Source organism: Chanos chanos, chromosome 12, assembly GCF_902362185.1.
Source record: "Chanos chanos chromosome 12, fChaCha1.1, whole genome shotgun sequence".
Lineage (NCBI taxonomy): Eukaryota > Metazoa > Chordata > Actinopteri > Gonorynchiformes > Chanidae > Chanos > Chanos chanos.
In genome coordinates, this window is record NC_044506.1 from 20,131,951 (window position 1) to 20,155,950 (window position 24,000).

The 24,000-nt window shown below is 41.0% G+C and overlaps 2 protein-coding genes across 2 annotated transcripts in view; both read left to right on the forward strand.

Annotated features, from left to right (window-relative positions):
- The first annotated feature begins 1,452 nt into the window (after nucleotides 1-1,452).
- On the forward strand, nucleotides 1,453-14,559 carry rnf115b (ring finger protein 115b). Its single transcript, XM_030788570.1, has 9 exons — nucleotides 1,453-1,530; nucleotides 3,577-3,635; nucleotides 3,819-3,888; nucleotides 4,319-4,539; nucleotides 8,734-8,802; nucleotides 10,747-10,819; nucleotides 11,285-11,378; nucleotides 13,246-13,361; nucleotides 14,431-14,559. The coding sequence occupies exons 1-9, from the start codon at nucleotides 1,453-1,455 to the stop codon at nucleotides 14,557-14,559; spliced, it is 909 nt and encodes a 302-aa protein (XP_030644430.1).
- Nucleotides 14,560-19,938: 5,379 nt separating this feature from the next.
- Nucleotides 19,939-24,000, forward strand: part of ash1l (ash1 (absent, small, or homeotic)-like (Drosophila)) — a 36,252-nt gene continuing 32,190 nt past the window's right edge. Inside the window, 2 exon segments of the mRNA XM_030789531.1 lie at nucleotides 19,939-20,143; nucleotides 21,043-21,123. The gene's annotated coding sequence lies outside the window, so the exon portion shown is untranslated.

A 24,000-nucleotide genomic window follows, 5' to 3' on the forward strand; every position in this document is an offset into this window, starting at 1 on the left:
TTTAAACAGAGGTGTTTTGTGTTCTATGATGAGGATGTAGCACGTGAGGATAAAACCAAACACATTAGTTTGATTATCCTTGGCTTGAAACAGTGTGATTGGATACATCAGCGGTGCTATTGGAAATATCAGTGTTTGATTTGAAAGATGGTACGGCTGTGATTGGAGCCGGGGTCGACATGTGTGAAAACTATAGTGAAAACGCTGGTGATTGGATGGAATTGTGACAGGGCGTGGTTTGTCATTGGTTGTTTTTTTTTTTGTTGTTGTTTTTGTTTTTTTGGCTGATCTGAAGTCAAGTGTAACAGCTCAGTGTGTTTTCTCAGAAAGGCCCCTGGATCAAATTCATCACGCTTTTCAGACAAACTCCGCAGACGTGTAATCAAGTTCCAAAAGGTTGGGTGGCTGATGTCTCAGTAAAGCCAAATGCAAAACAGTTGTTCTCTAAGCCAGACGTAAAACAGTTCTCCTGTAAACTGAGTGTTTGGGAATTATAATTCCTCTGAAGTCAGACTGTCAAACTGAGCATTTTTTAAAAATGAGACATGAACAAAAATAACAGACTGGCTTGAATAGCTTGTAAGTGCAGCCAAAGGGTAAAATTCAGTAGTGAACCTGTTAAGCTTTCTGGCTAGTCTTGAAGTCATCTACTCCCCAAAGACCCTGACAAACTGAAAAATACTTACATATCCAGAGTATTGACCTTTAACATCCTACTAAAATGCCATGTCATGTTTTATTATTAACAATAATGTAATGATTCATTTAACAGTTGCCAAACTTTTTATGTTCCTTGCCGAATGTTAACAGAATGTTCTGTGCTACCTAAAAGAGTTCAGCTGGGATGGATTTTGACTAATGCCAAATGAGAATGTTTTTTTCTCTCTCTCTCTCCTTCTTCTGTTTATAGTTGTGATGTTCGTGTTGTATGATTTCACTATGTCATTGTACTCCAGTTGTTTTATTAAAGATTATTAATGTTCCACTCCATTTTTTTACCCTGTCTAAATGTAAAACTTTTGCCATGGCAACTGTAAAGTGATATTGTAAACTGATATTTTCTGTGCCTTGACGGACATTTAGCCTTAAATTATGTTGTACGTCAACAACAACAACTAAAAAACAACAACATTTCATCCATGCAGATCATTCACATCTCACAGAGCAACAGGAACTGACACAGAGTCATAATCTGTGTCCATGTGGAAAGCGTTCAACACCGTTCACAGACACAAATAGATAGAGACAAACTGAGGTTTTTGGGGGGGTGGGGGGGGGGCGCTTGTGCATACGGGTGAGGTGCTTTCAGTCATCGTAGCTTTTTTCCTGACCAGTGCTTCTTAATCGTCCGCCTCACGAAGGAGCGTGTGTGTGGACTGACTTGACCCTTTTTTGACTGCCGTCGCCGCCTTCTTCCGCGAACCCCAAAGTACTGAGGGCAGTTCCGTGAACATGGCGGAGGCTGCGGAGGCTCCACGGCAAAGGTTCTTCTGCCACTGCTGCAAAGGTGAAGTTGACCCAAAACTCCCGGTGAGTTTACACTGCGCCCGGTAGAGTTTAGTCTTGACTCTTGTGTTTGCCTGATCATTACGTCTCACTATCTAAGATATTTCCGAGACTTGGCTGAGTCTGACGAGGGCTCTTGAGTAGAAAGCGCAAAATGTAAGCATAACTATATAAACGCTTCGTGCATCAATTCACAATCAAAAATCAACGTGTTAAAAGTTGTTTTCAGTCACTTTACTTCTCAAAGCGTGTGTAAATGAAACAGATGAAGAGAACATACCTTCAAAGATTTGTAACACGTTAGAATTCATGATCTAAGTTTGGGACTTACAGTGTTGCCATATTTAGTACGGTCTGCGTTGTCGCTGACTTGTCTGCGCCCCTTTAGTGTGAACATGTGAGAATCGCGCGTGTTGTTGGAGATGACAGATCGTACAATGCAGCTCACCATGAGGCAGATCGATTCGCAAATCCTGTTGCGCCGAGAAAAAACTTCACAAACATGTATCTTTAATTCATTTATTTATTTTATTTTATGTTGGAATGACAGAGATAGTTCTGACGTAACTCTGTGTAATGACGTAACCCAAAGGGGTTAGAAGAAGTTAAAATCGATACGGGAAATATAATGTCCCCTTAACAGCCGGGGGTTATGCAAAGGTCTTAGGCGCAATATACTCTGTCTGTCTGTATGTTGTTTATATAACAGCCCACGATCAATAACCAACTGTTGTCCTCACACACATCAGTACACTCCCCTGCAAGTAAAATTTGTGTCTCTTTTCAATCCCGTAACTACACTAGATCTTTAAGAACTCTGAAGAAAGTGATGTCGTTTTATTACGACACGTGATCTCATAGTGGAATCGTTTCGTGGATGCTGCAATGGAAGAAGGCTTGGCTTATGTCTAATCTGTGTCCAGTTACTAACAAAGTGAAAGAGCTGTCATTTAAATCTATTCATAAATTCTACCCAGCTTGAAACTATCTTAAAAAAAAACACTCGTAGAAATGACATAAACTAAACATTGTTTGGAACACACCCAGAGGCTGTTATTTTGGTGCTGACCGTTCGTGAAATCTTTCTCGCAAAACTTCTTGTTGAACATTTTGCTTTAGTGCGTGTATTGTTGTGTTGTATTGTACTGGTGACGTATTATTTGGTCTCCTAGAAACTTACAGATATGTGGACACTACTGCTTATATGATAAATCTGATCATGTTAATGGGAAAATTCCATATTCATAAATACGCACATTCCAAGGCAAGAACTGAATGTCCACCGTGGTGTAAATAATATGCACATTTCTTGATCCATGTTATGTTTGTTTAGTGCTAGTTCAACGATCTATGTCTCTGTACTGTTGCAGTGTAAACCCCACATAGTCTTTCAGGAGTCAAATGAGAGAATTCTTAGAGTAAAGCAAATTGCTTCTAGGTGGCTGTTGCATGTCACAATTTATGAACTGTTATGACATGAAAGACAGAATTAAAATAATAATAATAATAATAATAATAATAATAATAATTACAATAATAATAATAAGAAGAAGACCGTTGATTCAACCAGATAAAACCTGATTGAAAATCTTTTTTTGCAGGTGAGATGAGGTCAAGAGGGCTGGATAAAAGAGAAAGATAAAAGAAAAAGATGACAGACGCATAGAAAGACAGTCAGAGACAAAACACTCTACATGTAACAAGCAAGCAAACAAACAAACAGATAGACAGACAGACAGACAGACAGACAAACAAACAAACAAACAAAAACCGTAAAGCCATGAAACTCTAACAATAAGAAATAATACAGAGGCATGGGCACATAGAGTTATGCATCTGGTCCTTCATAAGTGATGTGGATTCATCCAGTGAAATCAACGCTGTCCATTTTAAATCGTTCAGTAATGTGGAGATGGCATAGTACTGAGAGGCTTCTTTGCCCAGATCTGCTCACGCCAGGGGCACAAGCATCGGTGAGGCGCCCTGGGAACGGTGGGCATGATAATGACTTTTTCTAGACAATGATCCTCTGTTCATATGTGTGTTGTGTACAATTATACTCTTCCCCAGGAATATGTGTGCTCCAGGTGTCAGTCTGATTTCATCGAGGAGGTGGATGAAGGTTCCAGGTAAGATGTGGTGTCCACGCCTTTTACGGAAAAGTCTAAACTTTATTGGTGTGTTTTTGAATGCAGTCTTCCCCTTCATATGTTGTGCAACACAGATTCTGAAAACAAATACAGCCATGAATGAGTTTTTACAGTTGTCACTCACAGTAACTGAGTTGATGAGTTTTTATTTTGGTATTCTAGCCTCCTGGGGAGAGGTGGTGACTCTGGAGCGTCTGTTGTTGGTGATGACGTGGCTTTGCAGTTTACAGAGGTACAGTTCACACTCGTTCTGTTTTTTTTTTTTTTTTCTTTCTACATATCATCCCTCCCGAACAAAAAAAAAAAAAGAAAGAAAGAAAAGAGAAAAAAAGGCTCTACGTATTTGACCTCTAAAGTATCTCTTTTTGCTTGGCATATTAGCTCATCCAGCTGATTTTCTAATTCCTTTCTTTTTTTTTTTCATGTCTTGCAAACAGCGGTCTAATTTACACTGAACGCGTGGCAATGATCCACGCTACATTAAATGAGCTGTATATTGTATGGTGTAATACTCTACAATGGGAAGTGTTCTATAAGCTTTTCAGTAAGCCTTCAGGTGTTTTGTGTCAGAACCTGCTGACTCCTTGAGTGAGTTCAGTGCGGAATACTTGCTGGATGTCTCAGACTCATTCGGAGCGACGACTGTTCTTTACTGCGCTCAGCTTTGGCAGCTGCTGTTTATGGAGCGGTCAGCTCTCCTGTCCGACCCCATGGGCTCCACCGCTGACCCACCTCAGAGCAGCACCACTGAGGAATCAGTAGGGACTGGGGACCCTCAGACAGAGACAGAGTCCCTGGAGGCCCTGTCAGAGAGCGCAGAGCAGAGCCAGTCTGGTGACCAGCAAAGCCCATCACAACCGGAGCAACCGCCAGCAGTGGAAGGGTTAGTGGAGATATAATTTTTTTCTGTTCGTGACCAAATAACCACAATACATAGAATATATGAATGTACATTTAACTAAGTGCATCTTGATGTAGATGTTCATTACTATACATATTAAAGCTGTAAGTTTCTATAAGTCTGGAGTATCTCTTGGATGTGATCTAACACTACTGTAATAAATATTGGACCAATCACAGGATAGCACAAAACTGCTGCCACATTTTAACTGATTAGTTTTGTCTCTTGTCAGAGTGCACACAACCCAGTCAAATTTTAGAACAACATACACATTTATTTATTCAACACTTCCATGATTTTGGAGAAGTCAGCAGTAGTCAGCAGAAGACCCACCAGTATTTAAAAGGACAACAGGGTTGTTTTTAAATTATTAATTAAATTCATTCAACTGAATAACCCTCAGAGCCCTCTTTACTGGCATTTCAGGGATGACACATTCCTCTCTCTGACACCAAACTGTGTCTCAGACCTGATTTTATTTGTATGTCAACAGCTGCCTCAGAAAGCATCAAAAGTCTGTGACATCATCGCGTTGGATTGTGTTCCAGTAAAACCGTGTGTCCCGGCAAGACGATGATGATACATTTAAAGATTACATCAGAGGAATAATTATTTCACAAGTTAGAAAGAAACACCTGCATCTGCAGTCAAACATTAAAAAAAAAACAACATTATTAGAGTCTGAAATACCCATAAAGAACTTTACATGCACACAGTGCTGTTTCTCTTATAACACAGAGCGAACAAGCGTTTTAAATAGCTAATTTCAGCCAGTAAATCAGGGAATCGGGTGTTCGCCCATTAAAATGTTAAATGCAATTAGAAATCATGAACATATTAGTGATTTCTACATCAAAAAGAACCCTCCATAAAACTAAATATATCTATATATATATATATATATATATGAAGGAAGAGAGGCATGATCCATTTTAACAGAGTTAATAGGAACTACGAGGGGACCATCGCAGGAACTGAGGCAGAGGAGTAACAGGTGATGAAATAAAGACGTCCTAAGAAAGTCTCTTAAAAGGAGGAGCTGTGTTCTGGACAGATCTAAAACTCACGTTTGACCTCTACGTATGAAACTACTTTTTCAGAATTTTTAGAACCAGGTTTGGATGATCTGTCGCCTTTGATTATTGACCAGTATCATTAATTCCACTGACATTAAGCTATTTTCCATGTATAATCAGTAATGGAATTTCAGTAATCTCACTGAACATAATTAAACATAATCAAAACGGGTTGATGGAAAACAACAGTCAGGAGAATTAATACAAAGAGCTCTCTGAGCCTCATTGGGTACTTTGAGACTAAAAGACTTTGATAGTTTTTTAATGCCGTTTGATGTGGAGCTGTGTTTGATACGCTACAATAGCCCTTCTTAGCCCTTTCATGTTGCAATGATCTAACTTTTAGACACAATAGTTGTAATCAAAACTATTTGTGAAACAGCCTTTTCCAGTAAATAAACCTTGCGTATTTATAATCCCATTCAGAGCCTGTAGAAAATGAAGAGACAGAACTGCAAGAAAGGCTTTTTAATGATGTAATGTGTTAGAATGCCATTATATTATGTGAAATTTCCTGATGCTTAATGTAGACAAGACTGAAATGCTGGTTGTTGCTCCCCCTACGCGTAACCATCTTTTTAACGATCTTACCCTAAATTTTGACAACTGTATCATCTCTCAAAACTATACAGCGAAAAACCTTGGTGTGATTTTTGACTCTAGTGTCTCGCTAGTCACTCATATCAAAAACACAACCAAAACCGCCTTTTATCACCTCCATAGTATTGCTGAAGTTAGGCCCTTTCTAAGAATGGCTGATGCAGAAACCATTGTTCACGCATTTGTCACGTCTCACCTCGATTACTGCAATGTTCTTTACTCTGGCCTGCCTGCCTCTAGTACCAAAAGTCTTAAGCTGGTCCAGAGTGGTGCTGCCAGAATCCTGACCAGAACAAGGAAGTTTCATCACATGTCTGTCCTTCCCTTCATTGGTTCCCAATTCATGCAAGAGCACATTTTAAGGTCGTCTTATCGACATATAAAATTTTACATGGGCTTGCGCCTTCCTACCTGTCCGACTTAATTACACCCTGTAACCCACCTCGCACCCTGCGCTCTCAAGATTCTGGACCATTAGTCGTTCCAAGAGTTAAAAAGAAGTCCGCTGGCAACTGAGCCTTTTCCTACTGCTCTCCCTTCCTCTGGAATGGTTTACCTACAGAAGTTAGGGAGTCAAACTCTCTTCATACCTTTAAAACGAGACTAAAGACTTATCTATTTTCTCTAACTAATAGATAATATAATTCTGATTTGACTGTATTGTAGACATATAAAGCCCTTTGAGACTATAAATAGTGATACTGGGCTGTGAAGAAACCTGTATTATTATTAGTGAAAAAAGGACTGAAACTGTGTAATCTACTGAAGTTAATGTTCTCTTTAAAATAAACCTAAAACTGTCAGGGGGAAAAATGGTTGACAGTGTGGTTGTGGAACATTTCCTTGAGGGTTTTTTTTTTTTTTGAGGATTTACAGACCCAAATTCTTTGTCCTTTTGGGAGAAAGTCCTTCAGGGTGGTTTAAAGATTAATTTCTCCACTTGTTTATCTATTGCTTTTATTTTTGCTGCCTCCACTACCTTTGTCTCACTGCTCAGAGCGGTCAGTCACTCTACACCGGTGACGAGTGATTCTCCCAATAGTCAGAATCTGAGTAGACAAGCCATCATTTCATCACAGGGCAGTCACCTCAGTCTAAATGAGGGAGTCTAGCACACACTTCTGGGCCAATATGATTTTTACATCATGAGTTGCTTAGCATTATCAAACAAGAAAACACTCTTGGGAAAGAGAGGGGGAGAGAGAGAGAGAGAGAGAGAGAGAGAGAGAGCACTATTTGTGCATCTATACCAGCAACTGTGTAGGAGCCTGATGCTCTGTGTGCGCTGATCAGCAGTTAGAGGGCGGGTGATCTCTATCAACACACCCACTTGAGACAACTACCTTACTGCACACCTCCTGTCCACTGTCTTCAACTGTGGCACAGCTGAAATTATGACAGCAAATCCCAGATGTAGGACACACCTCTGCACTGTGAGGACAGTGTTATTAACTGGGTGCATGGCACACCTCTGCACTGTGAGGACAGTGTTAATAACTGGGTGCATGACACACCTCTGCACTGTGAGGACAGTGTTAATAACTGGGCGCATGACACACCTCTGCACTGTGAGGACAGTGTTAATAACTGGGTGCATGACACACCTCTGCACTGTGAGGACAGTGTTATTAACTGGGTGCATGACACACCTCTGCACTGTGAGGACAGTGTTAATAACTGGGCGCATGACACACCTCTGCACTGTGAGGACAGTGTTAATAACTGGGTGCATGACAACCTCTGCACTGTGAGGACAGTGTTATTAACTGGGTGCATGGCACACCTCTGCACTGTGAGGACAGTGTTATTAACTGGGTGCATGGCACACCTCTGCACTGTGAGGACAGTGTTATTAACTGGGTGCATGGCACACCTCTGCACTGTGAGGACAGTGTTATTAACTGGGTGCATGACACACCTCTGCACTGTGAGGACAGTGTTAATAACTGGGTGCATGACACACCTCTGCACTGTGAGGACAGTGTTAATAACTGGGTGCATGACAACCTCTGCACTGTGAGGACAGTGTTAATAACTGGGTGCATGACACACCTCTGCACTGTGAGGACAGTGTTAATAACTGGGCGCATGACACACCTCTGCACTGTGAGGACAGTGTTAATAACTGGGTGCATGACACACCTCTGCACTGTGAGGACAGTGTTAATAACTGGGTGCATGACACACCTCTGCACTGTGAGGACAGTGTTAATAACTGGGTGCATGACACACCTCTGCACTGTGAGGACAGTGCCCTGAACCCATTCTTATCCCCTCCACTGTAAGAAATGGACCCTAATCATTGCTTTTTTATGTTTCTTACAAAAAAAAGTAAATGTACTTTTTCTGTGTGAAGTCCTCAGCTACCCATTATTATTACCTCATTACCCTACATTTATTGACTTTGACAATGCCCATCATGTCTCCTGTTCTTTACAGAGATATTGAAAAAAGATATGACTGTTATTGACTGTTCCTCTTTATTTCTGTCCTTTGAAAGGATCGTCCAGCAGTTTCTGACTGACTTGTTTACCAACTCTGGCACTACAAGTTCCCAAACCTCATCATGGTATGCAAGTATCTCGATTTTGACCTGTCTGTCTTTCTGTCTTTCTGTCTGTCTGTCTGCATGCCTGTCTGTCTGTCTATCTATCTGTTTACTAGGGGTGGAGCCGAATCCGTACACGGTATTCGGTAAAGCACAAATAGTGGGTTCTTACGAATATTTATTTCGTACAAATATTTTAAAAATGATTTGTTTTCCGGGAAGGTAAAAAAAAACAAAACGTGTCAAATAGCCGGTGTTCCTCATAACTGTGAGCGCGGTGAGTACTTGTGCTCCGCCCGCTTGTGCTGACGTGACAGGAAGACAACAGGAGTGTGGAGGGGAGAGAGAGAGAGAGAGAGCACACACTGAAAAGGAGCAGTCCAGCCTGATTTAAATACAGGCAAAATGTGATACATTGCTACGCCACTATTTTGTTTTGATTAGGTTTTTTTTTGTTTTTACCGTAACTGGTTTGCTGAGGTAGTTTATTATAACATTACTTGTCTTTTGTTTTCCTCTTGCACCTGCAGTATGTTTGTTTGACCAGGAGGAGGAGATTAGCCTATATTAACTCTGGCAGTGTAGTTACTAGCCAGTTCACATGCTTTGCTCACTGCTCAGTCAGCCTGTGTGAGTCAGCATGGCTACAGATATCACACTGGAGAAATAGAGCGCTATTTATAGCTATACTAGCAAAGTTTTGAGTGTAGATTAGGAACTAAATGTTGGTTTTAAAAGGATTTTAACGGTTCTTCATATTTATTGTAACATATTTATATTACATTTAATAAGCTATTGAAGAGGACTTATATTAACATTTTAATATCCTAAAATCAGAAGTGTAATAAAAACAAAAACAGTATTGTTATGCCTATTTCCACTTTTATTCACATACAAATACAGACACAAATACAAATAATTTTGCTGCCTCAATAAATATAAATACAAATACAAATACAAATACAATTACTGGGCTCTCTGCACATCCCTACTATCTACTGGTGTCCTTGCTTTGTGGCACAACAGGTCTGTGGGGTCTACTGAACAAAATACCAGGGTTCAGTGATACTGAATTTTTAAACTTTTTTAAGTTTTGACTTAGAAATGTAACATGGTGTCTTCTCACTGTCTCTCTCATTTTCCTGGGCCTCATGTCAGTGATGATTCTCTGTGTCACTGCTGTATGACTCAAACGGACTCACACACAAACACACACACGCACACACACACACACACACACACACACACACACACACACAATCACACGTCAGTGTGTCCTTCCCCATCTCTCTCTCTCACACACACACACACACACACACATACGCACGCACGCACGCACACACACACACACACACACAATCACACGTCAGTGTGTCCTTCCCCATCTCTCTTACGCATCGCCCTGGCCCAGTTCTCACTTACATTCTCTCACACTCATCTCCCCCATGTCTCTTTCTTCCTAACGGGAAAACCGCTAAATCAATAGGTACACTGAAACTATAACGGTCTGAACAAAGATCTCTTTAATCAATCGGGGTAAATGTTCTTGACGCTTCATCTTATGATCTGAACCGATGCAGACCTCTGTCTCTGAGCAGGTGCCGTGAGAATTCTTGTGGTATACTTTACTGTGAAAACCACTGTGCTGTTGACTTCTCCCGTTGTGTCTATATGAGACTGGCCGTTGATGTGTTGTTTCGTTCTCGTAAAAGGGGAAAATTCCCAACAGGGTATGAAATATAGTAAAATGTAAAAGAAAAAAAAGAGGTGTTTTCTTGGGCATAGAGTGTAACATCCTGGATTCTTCATTTTATGTAGCCTGCTTGTACGTAGTGCTAGTGTAATTACCTTTAGTGGGAACTTTGTCTGTCTGACCAGTTCACTTGTCCAGTGATCTGTCTGTCTGTCAGGTCTTCTGTCTGTTTCTGTCTGTGTCTGTTTACCTCTTGGTTCTTGTCCTGCCAGGTCCAGCATGCTACACTCACACCCTGGGGACTATGCCTGGGGACAGGGTGGCTTAGACGCAGTCATAACACAGGTATGAGACATTTCATGAACATTTCCATTTCCATTTCATGCATTTGGCTGATGCTTTTACGCAAAGGCGACTTCCAAGGCAGGCAGACTATAACCCAAGCAAACAGTCGTTCTCCGTGAACTTGCTCCTGATAGACTCTGGTTACCTCTTTTTTCTTTTTTTTAATTCTTAATTATTTTGTTGACCCTCAGGTCAACAATTTTTTAAAAATACCTACTAAATGCATTCAGTTTATAAACACTTAAATCTTGAAGAAGAAAATGTTACAAAGGTCCCCTCTCTCTCACTTCACTATCTGCATAAAATTTTGCTGTTTTCCACTTTAGAGTCAGTTAAAATTATGATTCAGATCTGCTCTTCAGTAGCATAGTTAACATCTCTGGCTGTTTTCGTCAGCACTCTTTTCTCTTTGTCTTTATGTCTCTCGCCATCACCCCCTCCTCTCTCTCTCTCTCTCTCTCTCAGTTGCTGGGTCAGTTGGAGAACACTGGTCCCCCCCCAGCAGATAAAGAGATGATCTCATCCCTCCCCACCGTCAATGTCTCCTCAGAACAGGCTGGTGAGTTCCCAGAATCCCCCTGAGTCATCACACTCTCTCTGTCCTTGAGGTATCATAGTTTAAAATGTCTCAACCATCAGAGTGGCTTAAAGGGGAAGTTCGCCATTTCTTCTGATGGTTACATTTACTGATGAAATGATACAACTTCTGATGAAATCGTGGTCACAATTTTCTTTTTTTCTTTTTTTTTCTTTTTTTGGCTGATTGTTATTTCAGTGAACCAATAACATGGTTGGCTGAAAAAAAAACAAAAAAAAAAAACAAGCAAGCAAAAACATGTGTTTGGTACTTCATTATTGAGACATACAGTACTCTTAAAACATGTTATGTCTATGCAAAAACAAACCAAAAATATTAAAAATGCAAGTCACTGAAAAATCAGCAGAGGTACTTAGAAGTGGTTGGTTTTACGCCGGACCCGTGTCTGAAAAAAGGTTGAATTTCCCCTATAAGGGATTTTCCAGGTCTATGACTGTAGTTCATTGTCTTACAGAAGTGTTTCTCAATTCCAGTTCAAGGGACACTTTTTTGCTGTGGCCGAGTGTGAATTTATCTGAATTGCTCCTGATAAGACAAAACTCTGCTGTTCATTTAGAATTGGGAAACACCGACTAAGCGTAAAGACCAGTTTAATAATAAAAACCTTAGTCGTGGAGAGCATTGTTGTACACAGGGTTTGGATGTAGCTCAATACAAACACCCGTTTCAGTTAATGAAATAGACACATTAAAAATCAGTCAGAGGAGATGTCTTTGAGACATTTGAAAATCAGTCAGGTGAAATCATCTCTTTTAACACGTGATTAAAATCAGTCAGAGGACATGACTGTAACACACCTGTCATTACGTCAGAGTCTGTTGCAACACAGTGTGTTTTGTCTCACATGGAGTTTCTCATAGAGTTCCTGTGTTGTGTTAGCTGCTATGGGAAAGCCAGGTCCTGTCCTACATGAACAGTGGCAGACAGTCACATCTGAACAGAAAGTGCAGGCTGCAGACCTCTGCCTTCAATCAAGGCTAACTTTCAAACTTATGAATTGCAGCAGTGTTGTGACATCGTGTCGGTTTTAACGTACCACACTGTCTCGCTCTCTTATTGGGTCACCGGCCCTTGAGCACCCACTCACCTTTCAGCATCGAAGCTGCTTCTATTGGTGTTGAAGCAGTTTTGCACTTGTTCCTGTTTGCCTGTTTACACGTGCAAATTGCTGAGACTTTGTCTTATTTCCCTACTGTCATACTGAGCTTTTATTTCTGTCATATATGAAGCAGCTCAGCTCCGTCTGTGAGCTGTCAGAGTTTCTGCTCTCTGTGAAATGAGTGCTTAGTCGCTGCTTACTCATGTTTGTGGGCAGTTGTGAATTATGTCAGTGGTGGATTTATTACTGTAAACAAGCTGTTTGTATGGTCTCTGTTGAGATAACCATGTTTCCTATGAGCGTTTGGCCTGTATACATTCTGTAAATGACTCAAAGGGGCCAGCTCTGGCTGCCTGTCTGATTCTTATCAGCTTTATGACAACAGCTACATCCTTCTCATTAACACTCAGCAGGCACCTCTGTGTTATACGACACAAACATGCTTACTTTGTGAATATAGACCAAGTGCTCAGTGCTGCACCCCTAACACCCACCCCCCCTAACTAAAGACATCGCAGCCTTAATACTGGTCCTAGGAAAGATCTATAGGCTTTGCCTGTTTGAAAAAGAATGAATGTTTGCATGTGATGGATCATTACTCATATAACTAACTCCAGTTTTACACTTCCATTGTGTCTCTGGGATGCTTTACTTGCACTAACCACGGGTCCTGTTTTTTTGTTTGTTTTTTTTTCCCCCACGTTGCTCCTCTCTGTCTTCCTCTGTCAGAGAGTAGGCTGGAATGCCCTGTGTGTCGTGAGGAATACGCGGCTGGAGAGTCCGTGCGGAAGCTGCCCTGCCAGCACTGCTTCCACAGCGACTGCATCGTTCCCTGGCTGCAACTGGTGAGACCATGTGTGTCTGATCAGGAGAGAGAGTGTCTCCCTCAGGAGCCCTGTTCCACTGTCTTATGGCTCACGGGCCCAAATGCACAACAAATGATGTGTCGCACCGAACTGCCAGTTCTAACTGAACATCTGAGTAACTTAGCAGTATTTTTATTTCTCGCTGGTCGTTTGGGATAAGCTCAGTTTTAAGTGGTTGTTCACGGCATCCTTTGAAAATGCAACGAACCGGTAGCAGAAGTAAGTATTGGGTGTTCCAGCTACAGAGTCAAATATTTCGTGGCAGTACTTTTTTTTAAATTTTATTTATTTATTTATTTTTAAAGAAAGCCCCATAGTCCTGTCAGTTCAATTCGTTCACTGAGTCATTGCAGAAGAGAAGAAGATAAATGAATGGGAGATTTGAAAGATTGAGATGTCTTTTCAGGACAGTGTGTGAAAAGCTGACCACTTCACTATGACTGACTGCAGTAAAATGCTAGATAACTGAATCAGAGATAAATCCCTCTGACAGGGATCATTGCGGAAACAAAGGCTTGTCTTCATGCAGCGTGTCAGATAAAATGACCTGAACTAAAAGAGGCCATTCTGTGAATTTAACCCGATGTTAATGACAGAGACATCATCTACAGTCAGCACTGCACTTTGTTCAGAACAGATGGAGTCGAGGAATGAAGTCCAGTGGCTTTTAGGGAGGAGTAGCCATTTAACTTAAGCATTTTAACTGCATTCATAGGTTTTAGCTTTGGGAGATGTGGGGATACTTTCTAAATATATCTATCATTATTGTTATGATAAAATGTATCCTTACATTGTGATGTCATTGATTTAGGGAAGAGATGTACAGATAGACAAATATTCATCTTGATGTCATTGTGTTATACTCTTGTTATGGGAACTGGATACAGGTTGTCAGTATCAGTCAGTTGTACTTATTTCTGAATACAGGATGAAACAGTCTCATATAAACTGTAACGATATCTTCACACACAGATATTTTTATGTTTGTCTGTTCTGAGATTTAGAATGCATTTTTCACCTCTGAGTGTTACTGTCCTTTTGTCAACAGCATGACACGTGTCCGGTTTGTCGTAAAAGTTTGAAGGGTGAAGACCAAAGTCTTCAGTCTCATCTCATCCAGCCCCTGGCCAGTCCCAGCCCTGTTACCACAGGATCAGGGGCTACCCGCTCTCTCTGAAGAGACTTTACAACAGGTGTTTTCTCTCTTCCTCTCTCTCTCTCTCTCTCTCTCTCTCTCTATCTATCTATCTATCTATCTATCTATCTATCTATCTCATTCAAAAAAGCATTGCATTACAATAGTAAAATCACATTATCACTGGATTAAACAGCAGTGATAACGTGTTATCATAGTAATTGCTTGATATCATAATATCATATCCATAACATATCTAATATGACACAATTTATGTAATTTATGACACAATCATTTATGATATAACAAACGGTCTAACTCTCTCCCTTTTTGATCACTTATCTCTCTCTCTCTCTCTTTGCTGTTCTTCACTCAAACCACAGAGAAGAAGAGTGCACAGGTGTGAGTGTGTGGTTCTGTGGATCTGCACAGCCTCTCGGCCATCCCGCCTCCTCAGGCCACCTGTATTACTGGACTCTTACACTGGGACAGAGTGGAAGGACTCAGTGTTTCTGGACCTCAGTCTGTTTGTCTCTGAAGCTCTCTGTCTTGTCCTTTGATACCATGTATTTTTCTTTTTTTTCTTTTTTTTTTTGATTAGTCTAGTTTTTCAATTGAATCCTCAGTGCTGGTGAAACAGACCCTGTGATTTGTCAGTGTGTAATTCAGACCAACAATACGTTTGATTAATCCTATGCTGGATACAGTGTTAATTTGGTGGAATCCCTCAGAGCCGTTGGGCTAAAGTTTGCCCCCTTTCAGTTCGGTAATACTTTCATTGCTAGCCTCATCGGTCATCATCCAGATGGAATCCATTGTCTGCAGTATTTGCTCTGTTTAGGTATTGTTTGCGAAAGAATAAGGGGAAATAGTTAAATTCCCCCTTCATACATGAAGTTCACTCTCAGCTAGTTAATATGGCAACTTCATAAAAGTAATTCGATTCAGATATGAAGTCTGTCTACTGCAGTCAGACTGTGCAGGCAGCCACCGTGTTGGGAAGTCATAAAAAGGCACTGTGTAATGTGTAACGGGTATTAAGCAACACATATTAATGTGTTAGACTGATGAGCAAAATCAGTGCATAAAATGACATAGAAGTATTCAAATGAAGGACGCACACAAGAGGAAGCGTGATCAGTTCTGTTAGTCCTGCAGTCTGATTTTGCAGGAAATCTGATCTGATTTTGCACCTAGTTCATTTAGTTTATGTTTCTGTAAAACTGCTCCAGTTTTGAGATACTCACACTTGGTGCAAACTGGCTCTCATTAGTGACAATGACAGCGATTCATCTTGCTTCGGTTATTGCTGACTTACTCATTATGTGTGAATTTGATCTTTACTCCAGTGACTGATAAACCAGCACATATGGGTATCTGCCAAAATACTGCACACACCAGTATGTGCCTTGGTAGCACATTTGGCCTCCGCTATCCACCACACATCCTCAGTGTGCCTTTACGTAGCTTTTACAAGTGACCTCTCTTGCATGAGAAATTCCATTATTTGGTGTTTTGTTGATGTTTGGTGGTGGAAAATGTTGTCTCAGATCCAGAATCTCCTGTAAATGTTCAGCTTGGTTGGGATTTTGTGACTTGTCTGTGGTTTATATAATTTTCACGCTCACAAAACCATACAATGTCCTCTTGTGTCTTGGCCGTAACCCTTCAACTTGAGAGACAAGTCCTTGGTTTGTTGGTGTCCTCTGACACTGCACATACGAGTGACTGTTAAGAACTGATTGAGTGACTGTTAAGACTGATCATCTGACAATCTGATCTCCACTGCTCAGTGGACCACTATCTGTATTCTTCTCTCCACTTGCAAGTATTCATCTGTAGGTGTACTACAAGCTTACAGGTGTAATAGACTGCAAACCTAGCATAGTATCCCTCTCCGTGAAGTTCTCAACAGACGGCTCTCAATGAAACTGCCTGGTCATGTCTAGGAATGAAGCTTGCTGCAGCTGATTCGGAGTCTGTTATCTGTTTTGTCGTGCATTTAGAACCAGTGCACAGACAACATGGTAGAGGAGCATGGGTGTTTGACTACAGTTGACCTTAGCCAATGACGTCTTTCCCTCAGACTTCCATGGTAACCTAAGCATGGAAACAGAGTTACTGTTCCTCACAAAACATTAACGAGCTAATCAACAGGTGGAAGCTGCTGTCACTTTCACTATCTTTCAATAACCCTCACTTTGTGGGACCCCAGCAGTTGCTCCATTGGGTCATGTGTATGTGGTTTGAACCTGTGGTGGTTGGCTATTGACCTCAGGCCACATACAAAGGCATGTGAACATAGTTGACTCAGGTGAGGCGTATTTTGGTACTTGGCAGAGCCTTTTGTCTCTGGGAGAGGTCATTAGGCTGAAAAGAGGTTAGCTCTATGGTTATGCAGTGGTATTACTCGCACTGCTCAGATATCATTGTGTAAACATACACAGAAAGAGGCTAAATAGAGTTTTAGGTTTAACAGCTTTGAAGATGCTTAGTAACTACCATGTTTTTTTTTTTTTTTTTTTCCTTTTTGAAGATTTGGGTGTATTAGCTTCCTGAGCCGCCATGTGAATCAGCATCCCGTGTCCCTTATCTTCAGTTTGCATGAAATCCGATGCCTTGTAGCTGTGTCAATGATTAGAATCCTCTTTGACATGTGTGTAAAAATCGCTGTGCCTGACAGTATGATTGAATGGTCATGCAGAAAAACTGCAAAGGAGATCAAAAGTAACTTATCAACTGCTAGAATTTTGAGGGTAAAACTGATTTAGGGGGCACCGTGTAATGGTAAAGTGTATGCTACTCAATCATGAAGTCATGGTAATAAGACTGGCTTAAATGACCAAGAACAGGGTAGCATTTAAATGTGTAATGCTATCATTAACTGGATGTTTATTCTCATTTCTGCAAGCCTTCAAGGTGATCACCATACCTTTAACATTTTGCATGAAACAGAACAGTAAGATCATAAAATATCTTTTTAGATTGAATCACTTAACCTCACTACGCAAGGTAAATCTGGGTTAAATTCCCCTTCATATGACCTCTACATCTCTTCCTATACAGATAGCCTCTCCCTCTCTCTCCCTCGTGATTAGTTCTCAATTTTTGTCTCGTCTGCCCTGTGTTTAACCTCAGCGGTAGGAAGTCATACCTGTCATCATCTATGGCTGTGATTATTGAAGTGTATCATTTCTCAACACCCCCCCCCCCTTTTTTTTTTTTTTTGCAATTTATGTGTCTGTTGCCGAAAAAAGGATAGAGATTCTTGTGTATTTGTAGATATGTATGTGTGTATGTACATATAAATGCTTATATTCATGTATATGTGGAAAGGATGAAGAGGCATAAAATGATTACCACTGGTACTGATGTATCTTGAAATAAAATTATAAATAAAGATGGAAGAAACGGAATTTGAGCGTTTTTATTAAGTCATTATATGCCTGGTATGAGAACCTTCGTTATTAAAAGATTGCCGGGTACTTAACGGCATCATTGCTGCTTTTATGGTCAATTTGGGCGAAGGCTAAAAATGCTGAGAAATATAAGTTAAATACGAGATAAAAGACACACATGCAGGTATACACGACCTGCACACCACCCTAAGAATGACTTAACCTTCAAACTTGCTGTGGAGTCAGTGAAACTAACACCATGTTCTGGTCAGAGGTCGCTAACTGAAAAGCTCATTTCTCCGACAGCAAAGCTGATTAATAACTTTTTTTGATATTAAAACATACTGAAACAGACAGAGCTGTCTGATGAGCACCAAGTACACTTGGTGAGTCTATTAGAGGGCCTGCCACACAGCAGTGCAGGAGAAAATGAAAACTACGTCGTTTAAAGAATGTGTTTACAAATGTAAAAAGTGGTGACATCGGAGCTGTGGAAAAACCTACTGCTGTGAGCATGAATATGAAATATGTGTTTTTGATGAACTCTGATACTGGTCTTGAATATTCAATCACATGCATGAGAAAACACAGATTTGCAAGGAGACTGAACTGATTTTTTTTTTTCATTTCCAGTTATGAGTGCTTTTAAAGATATCGTCCTTCAACTAACTGCTTGCTTCAATTTAAACTGATGGGGATTTTGAATTAAATTCATAGTTTGTGGTATCATCCCGCGAAGCGCAAGGAAAATAAGAAAACCTGTATATTCAGGTCATTTGCACCGATCTGTTATGCAGAGAATTTATCCTTTGAACTTAAAACAACATTATTTTGAACTTAGAACAACATATTATAAAATAGGCAGTGCTTCAGTGTAAATATTAATCATTATGCTGTGATTTAGTAATTCGGCCTGAACATTTTGAGGTTAACATGTAAAGCCCTTTGAGACTATAAATAGTGATATTGGGCTCTAAATAAATATTATTATTATTATTATTATTATTATTATTATTAACAGGAAGCTACAGAAAGAATGCGGATTGACTAGTCAAAACAACTAACCCTTTATTTGTTGTCCAAGGGAGCAATAAATGGTAAAATGATTACACGCTTCTGATACGTGGATACTTTATTATGTTACACTTACATTTTACAAGATTTCAATGAGTTTCAATTGATGTGTTAACAATACTAAATAATTACATCTTTATATGCGTGTTATAATTGTTCTTACCGTTCCTGATTGCTGAAATTAGATTTTGAGTAAATATATCTAGATACCATCAGTGGTGGTATCTAGTGATAGACGTTCTGTTCATACATCAATACAAAGTCGCATGCTTTTAGACAGGATCAATTCCCATTGTTTCAGGCCATTACAGATACTAAATATATCAGCTTCTTACATTAGTGTCAAAACCATACTCATTTGGGTTGTGCAATCCTGTAACGTTTCAGTCCCGCCTATTCATTATGAAGGCCAATGGACTGCAGGAATTTGTGTGAGCGCTTGAAAAGACCAAATAAATCCCAAGTTTCACACAGGTCTTGTGTTTCTACCGTAACGATTGGATTTTACAATCATAACAAGCAGTTACACATCCCGCCTCTCTGTAATTCCCACAGGAGTCTGGATTGTTCGCTGTGGGTAAACACTGCAACGACCTCCGAAAAACACGACTGTAGACTATCCTCTTTTGCCGTTGTAACGTTGTAATTAATGCAGTGGTGCCGTATCGAAAACATCAGATCCGTCGCAACACATTCAAGCTCATTTTGTGACGGATTGTGTTGCACCACCCGTTGTAGTGCTGACTGGTGTGTCTTAAGGTCATAGACTGAAAATCCTCGAATATGAGGAACTACGGAATATGAGAGAAAGTGGCGAGGACCGTGCGACACCCCTTTCAACTAATCTCTCGCTCTCTCTGTGTCCCCCTCCCTCACTCCCTCCCCTCCCCTCCCGCCCGGACTGAGCGAGTACCCGTGTTCCACTGCTAGAAACGATACGGGCTTAGCAGACATGGAGGCCCGATTAACGAGAGAGGCCCATTCCGACACGTCAAACCTACACTAACGCAGTCCCGGAGACGGAATCCGGTGACATTTTTTGGATATCACGGATACTAACTATTGTGAAGAAAAGGAGGGAGAGGGAGCAGAAACAGAGGGAGAGATCCATTTCGGGTCTCTGTTGATTCAACGGAGCCGCCATTTTGTTGACAGTTCGTGTTTTTTAATAACCTATACAGCGTTGTATCAGAATATCATTTGATGTCAATTTAACTTCGGTTGGTTCTTCGTGGAATTTTACCGTGTTTTTATTGTCTTTTTATTGATTGCTCGGGCAAGAGTATACACTTAGCCAGGTTAGCCAGTTACACCACACTGCTGCCTCGTTAGCCGTGAGGGCTGCTCACATTCGGTTAGCTAGCCTTAGCAGCAGTGTGTAAATGACAGGGCATGTTGCTGGAATTTTTTGTTTTGTAAATTGTTTGAATTCAGGTAAAAGAACAGATAGTTTCAGAAGGAATATTTCCCCGAATAATGGGACTCTATGTACACAGTAATATATATTAGAACCTCGTCGTTATAGAGCGAACTTACCCTTTCAAACCAACACTGAAAAATGATAGCTAGCCCGTAATGTACGTTAACATCAGTTTCTGTGCTAGATGTGATGTAGCGCAGGTATTCTTTGGCGCTAACTTCTGCAAAATAAGCCTTATCTTTTAAAAGTGAATTAATGCTGTGGTCTGTGGTGCAGTTTTGTTATGCATTACAATGTGACAAGTGCATTATTCTTTTCGGTGACTGTAGTTTTATGCAAACCTCTCAAGCCATATTTGTCATGGTCTAGTAACTTGTTATTTTGGATTATATCCTAGTTAGTTGATAAACATATTTCCCTATTAGGACGTTGCATGGGTCGGGGTCACTGTTCTCACTGAGATTCGTTGTTAGCTTAACTGGCTGCGTTACGGGACAAATTGGGATGTGTTGTTGCAGACAAAATGTGCATTTGTAAATACATTCAGTTTGTTGAGTCGTGGTAATACATGAGTGAAGCGCGAAAATATTGTGAACTGACGTTTATTTCTCTCTGTTCTCTTTGACCCATTAGCACGTAAATACTGGGGCAACCATGTTGATTCACACGATTTTAATCCGAAGTATGTGAGCGCCTCTTGGGACCGTTATCAAGGTGAGTTGCCTTAAACACATTATGTACTTGACTGGCTAAACGCAATTACTCAAGCCCCACTGCTGGTGTTGTTGCATAGAAACAAGGACTGTCAGTGATATTAAGCTAGTTCATGTATACATGACTCGCTTCAATTTGACACGACTTCATCCTTTACAAGAACAAATGGCATTGATCTACATTCCTACATGCGGCTGTCAAGTGAAACTGTCCTGCAGTGTTCGGTACGCTCTTATTCAACGTATCGGGGCTGTTGAAGCTATTGGCGTGGTTTTAAGAAGTGAGAGAATCGTTTCGGGGTTTTCACGTCCTGTTATGTTTAGCACGTGACGTTCACATTTCCTTAGGTGACAATCGCATTTTTTTAGGTGACAATCACATTTCCTCAGCGATTTTGAGATAATCTCTGATGCTCAAAAATGTAATTTAAACCTTGATGACGGATGAAATAAGACTTTTTTTTAATTAGTATGAACAGATATCGTTGGATTTTTTGCACCTGGCTCTCAATCAACCATCAAACAATCTGAACTGATCTTGTGTAGCCTCTGCAGGTAAAGGAGAGACCATCCCAAGTTGTTTTTGTTTGTTGTACCTGTAGATTTAATATGTGTTCACTGGCCTATATATAGAGAGAGAGAGCGAGAGGGAGAGAGAGAGGGGGATAGAGAGAGAGAGAAAAAAACTTATCTGGTGCTTTAAGTCACCTTTGACCCCTGACCCACTGCTAACCTCAGTGCTGTGAAGAAGCAGTGCATGAATCCATGCTCACTTTCACAACCACTTCTGGATTTTTAGTTGTCACGGTAACTGTGGATATGATTGAGAGTGTTTTACAGCCATGGCATTATCACACAGTGAGGAATGTGGATGGGTTTCAGCAGTGCTGGTTGCCAGGTTTACCCAGCAAGTCCTCCAAAACATATTGTTGCTGCTGATCAGTCTGTCTCTGCAAGTGAAGTCATCAAAGAGGTTGTGACATGGCGATGTTGCTATTTTAGGTTATTCTCTAAGATGTGATGTAAATGATATATGCTATCGACCACCTGTCCATCTGTCACACTGCCAGGCATGAATCGCATGGATAGCGTGCCCACCAAAGCTGCTTTGGGGATATAAATTAAGTATTTGTTTTGTTCAATGTGCGTAGAAGTGAAGAAGCATGAATAGGGGTCGGGGAGAGAGAAACGGGCTGGCAGGCTGTTTACTACGTTCTTGCTGAAACACATTTCTGCACCGTTGCTTCACACTACTCTTCTTAGACTGTTTCCAGCTCCAGCACTCTCAAAGTTTTGTCACCTCCTTTTGTAGTCCCAATAGTGTGTGTTGGATATCCGTCAACCTCGACCATGAATTAAATCAGCGGCAGTGTTTTTTGGATTCGATAGTGCTTCTTGTGTTGCCAGCGCATTGGAGAAACAAGCCGACTTTTCTGAATGGAAAGAGAAAAAGCAGTGTGGAAATAAAACGGGTGTCAGTTTACAGTGCTTCGGTTGCTATAGCGGGAGTAGCCTCAGTCTAATTGTAATTTGTGCTGTTTTTTTTTTTTTTGTTTGTTTTTTTTGGTGCTTTGTGTGCTCGGGGCGAGGAAAAGATGGGTGCTGATGGAGAGTGAATGGGGAGCAGTTGCGTAGCGTCACTATGGCATCAGAGCAGACAGTGAGAGGTCCTGTTCAATGGAAAGACAGCATTTTCAGAGGCAAAGGGCAAGCGTAACTAGACGCTTGCCCCCCCCCCCCCATCTAAAGCTGTGCGTGTAACCCTAACACAGTACACAGTAGTATAAGAGTCTGACAGTGAACTGTGTTTGTTTTGTTTTGTTTTTTGTTTTTTTTTTTCTTTTTGTTGTCTGATACGACTGTCTGATCTGTGTACAGCGTTGAAAGATTCTCTAACAAGCCCCATTCACGCATGAAACAGTGTATTTAAGCGACTTTGGATCCATTCTCGTCTAGTAAGAGAACAGAGGCAGAGAACAGAGAAAACAGTGGAATTATTGTCGCTAATGGAGGGACGGACAAGGCGGAGAGAAGGGGAGCTGAAGACGTGAGGGAGCGAGTAAGCGTCTTTTAGAAAATCTGTTTTCGATTAGTGGAAACACAGCCACTCTGGTCTGACCGCTGTACTCAGTTTTCAAAAAGAGAAAAATAGGGAGAAGAGAAGAGAAGAGGTGGAATATGAGTGATGGAGTGAGAGAAAAGAAGGGAGATTGAATGAGGGGGGGGGGGCAGCAGTTGAAGGTGGGGTTTAAGCAGAATGGAGTGAGTAATTGTTGTAAACATAGAAAATGGGTGGTGGTAAGGCAGGCAGGCAAGACTCCAAGTTCTGGACTGCAGTGTGTATTGGGGTTTGTGGAAAGTGACCCTCCCCTTGCAAAGAATGCCTTGAGACTAAAAAAACAATGTCCATCAGATGACACTGGAGAGCTTTGCTGAGTTTTGACATAGCACTCAAACAGTTGTGGTACAATCTGTGGCTTGCGAAGCCAGATGACTCTTGGCACTGAAACCATTGTCCCTCTTCTCTCTCTCTCTCTCTCTCTCTCTCTCTCTCTCTCTCTCATTCACACACCCTTTTTCTTCTCACTTTCAGTCTCACTGGAGCATAGATGAACAGAGCATTTTGCTTTCATTTTTGTTTGTTTATTTTTGTTTCACAGATCTCTGTCACCCTCTGTGCCCCCCCCCCCCAAACCATTCTCTCTCTCTCTCTCTCTCTCTCTCACTCTCTCTCTCTCTCTCTCTCTCTCACTCTTTTTCTGTCTCTCTCTCTCTCTCTCTCACTCTCTCTCTCTCTCTCTCTCTCTCTGTCTCGCGTTCTTACCGGCTGTTCCAGCGGGTTCAGGGATGTCTCCCAGGGGACTCTGTGGGTTGAGGT

Bases quoted from the DNA above. Each gene is read 5' to 3' on its own strand.
- rnf115b (XM_030788570.1), top strand. From the start codon at position 1,453: ATGGCGGAGGCTGCGGAGGCTCCACGGCAAAGGTTCTTCTGCCACTGC. The intron at 4,540-8,733 runs GTTAGTGGAGAT...GTCCTTTGAAAG, and splicing joins CAACCGCCAGCAGTGGAAGG to GATCGTCCAGCAGTTTCTGA. The intron at 8,803-10,746 runs GTATGCAAGTAT...TTGTCCTGCCAG, and splicing joins AGTTCCCAAACCTCATCATG to GTCCAGCATGCTACACTCAC.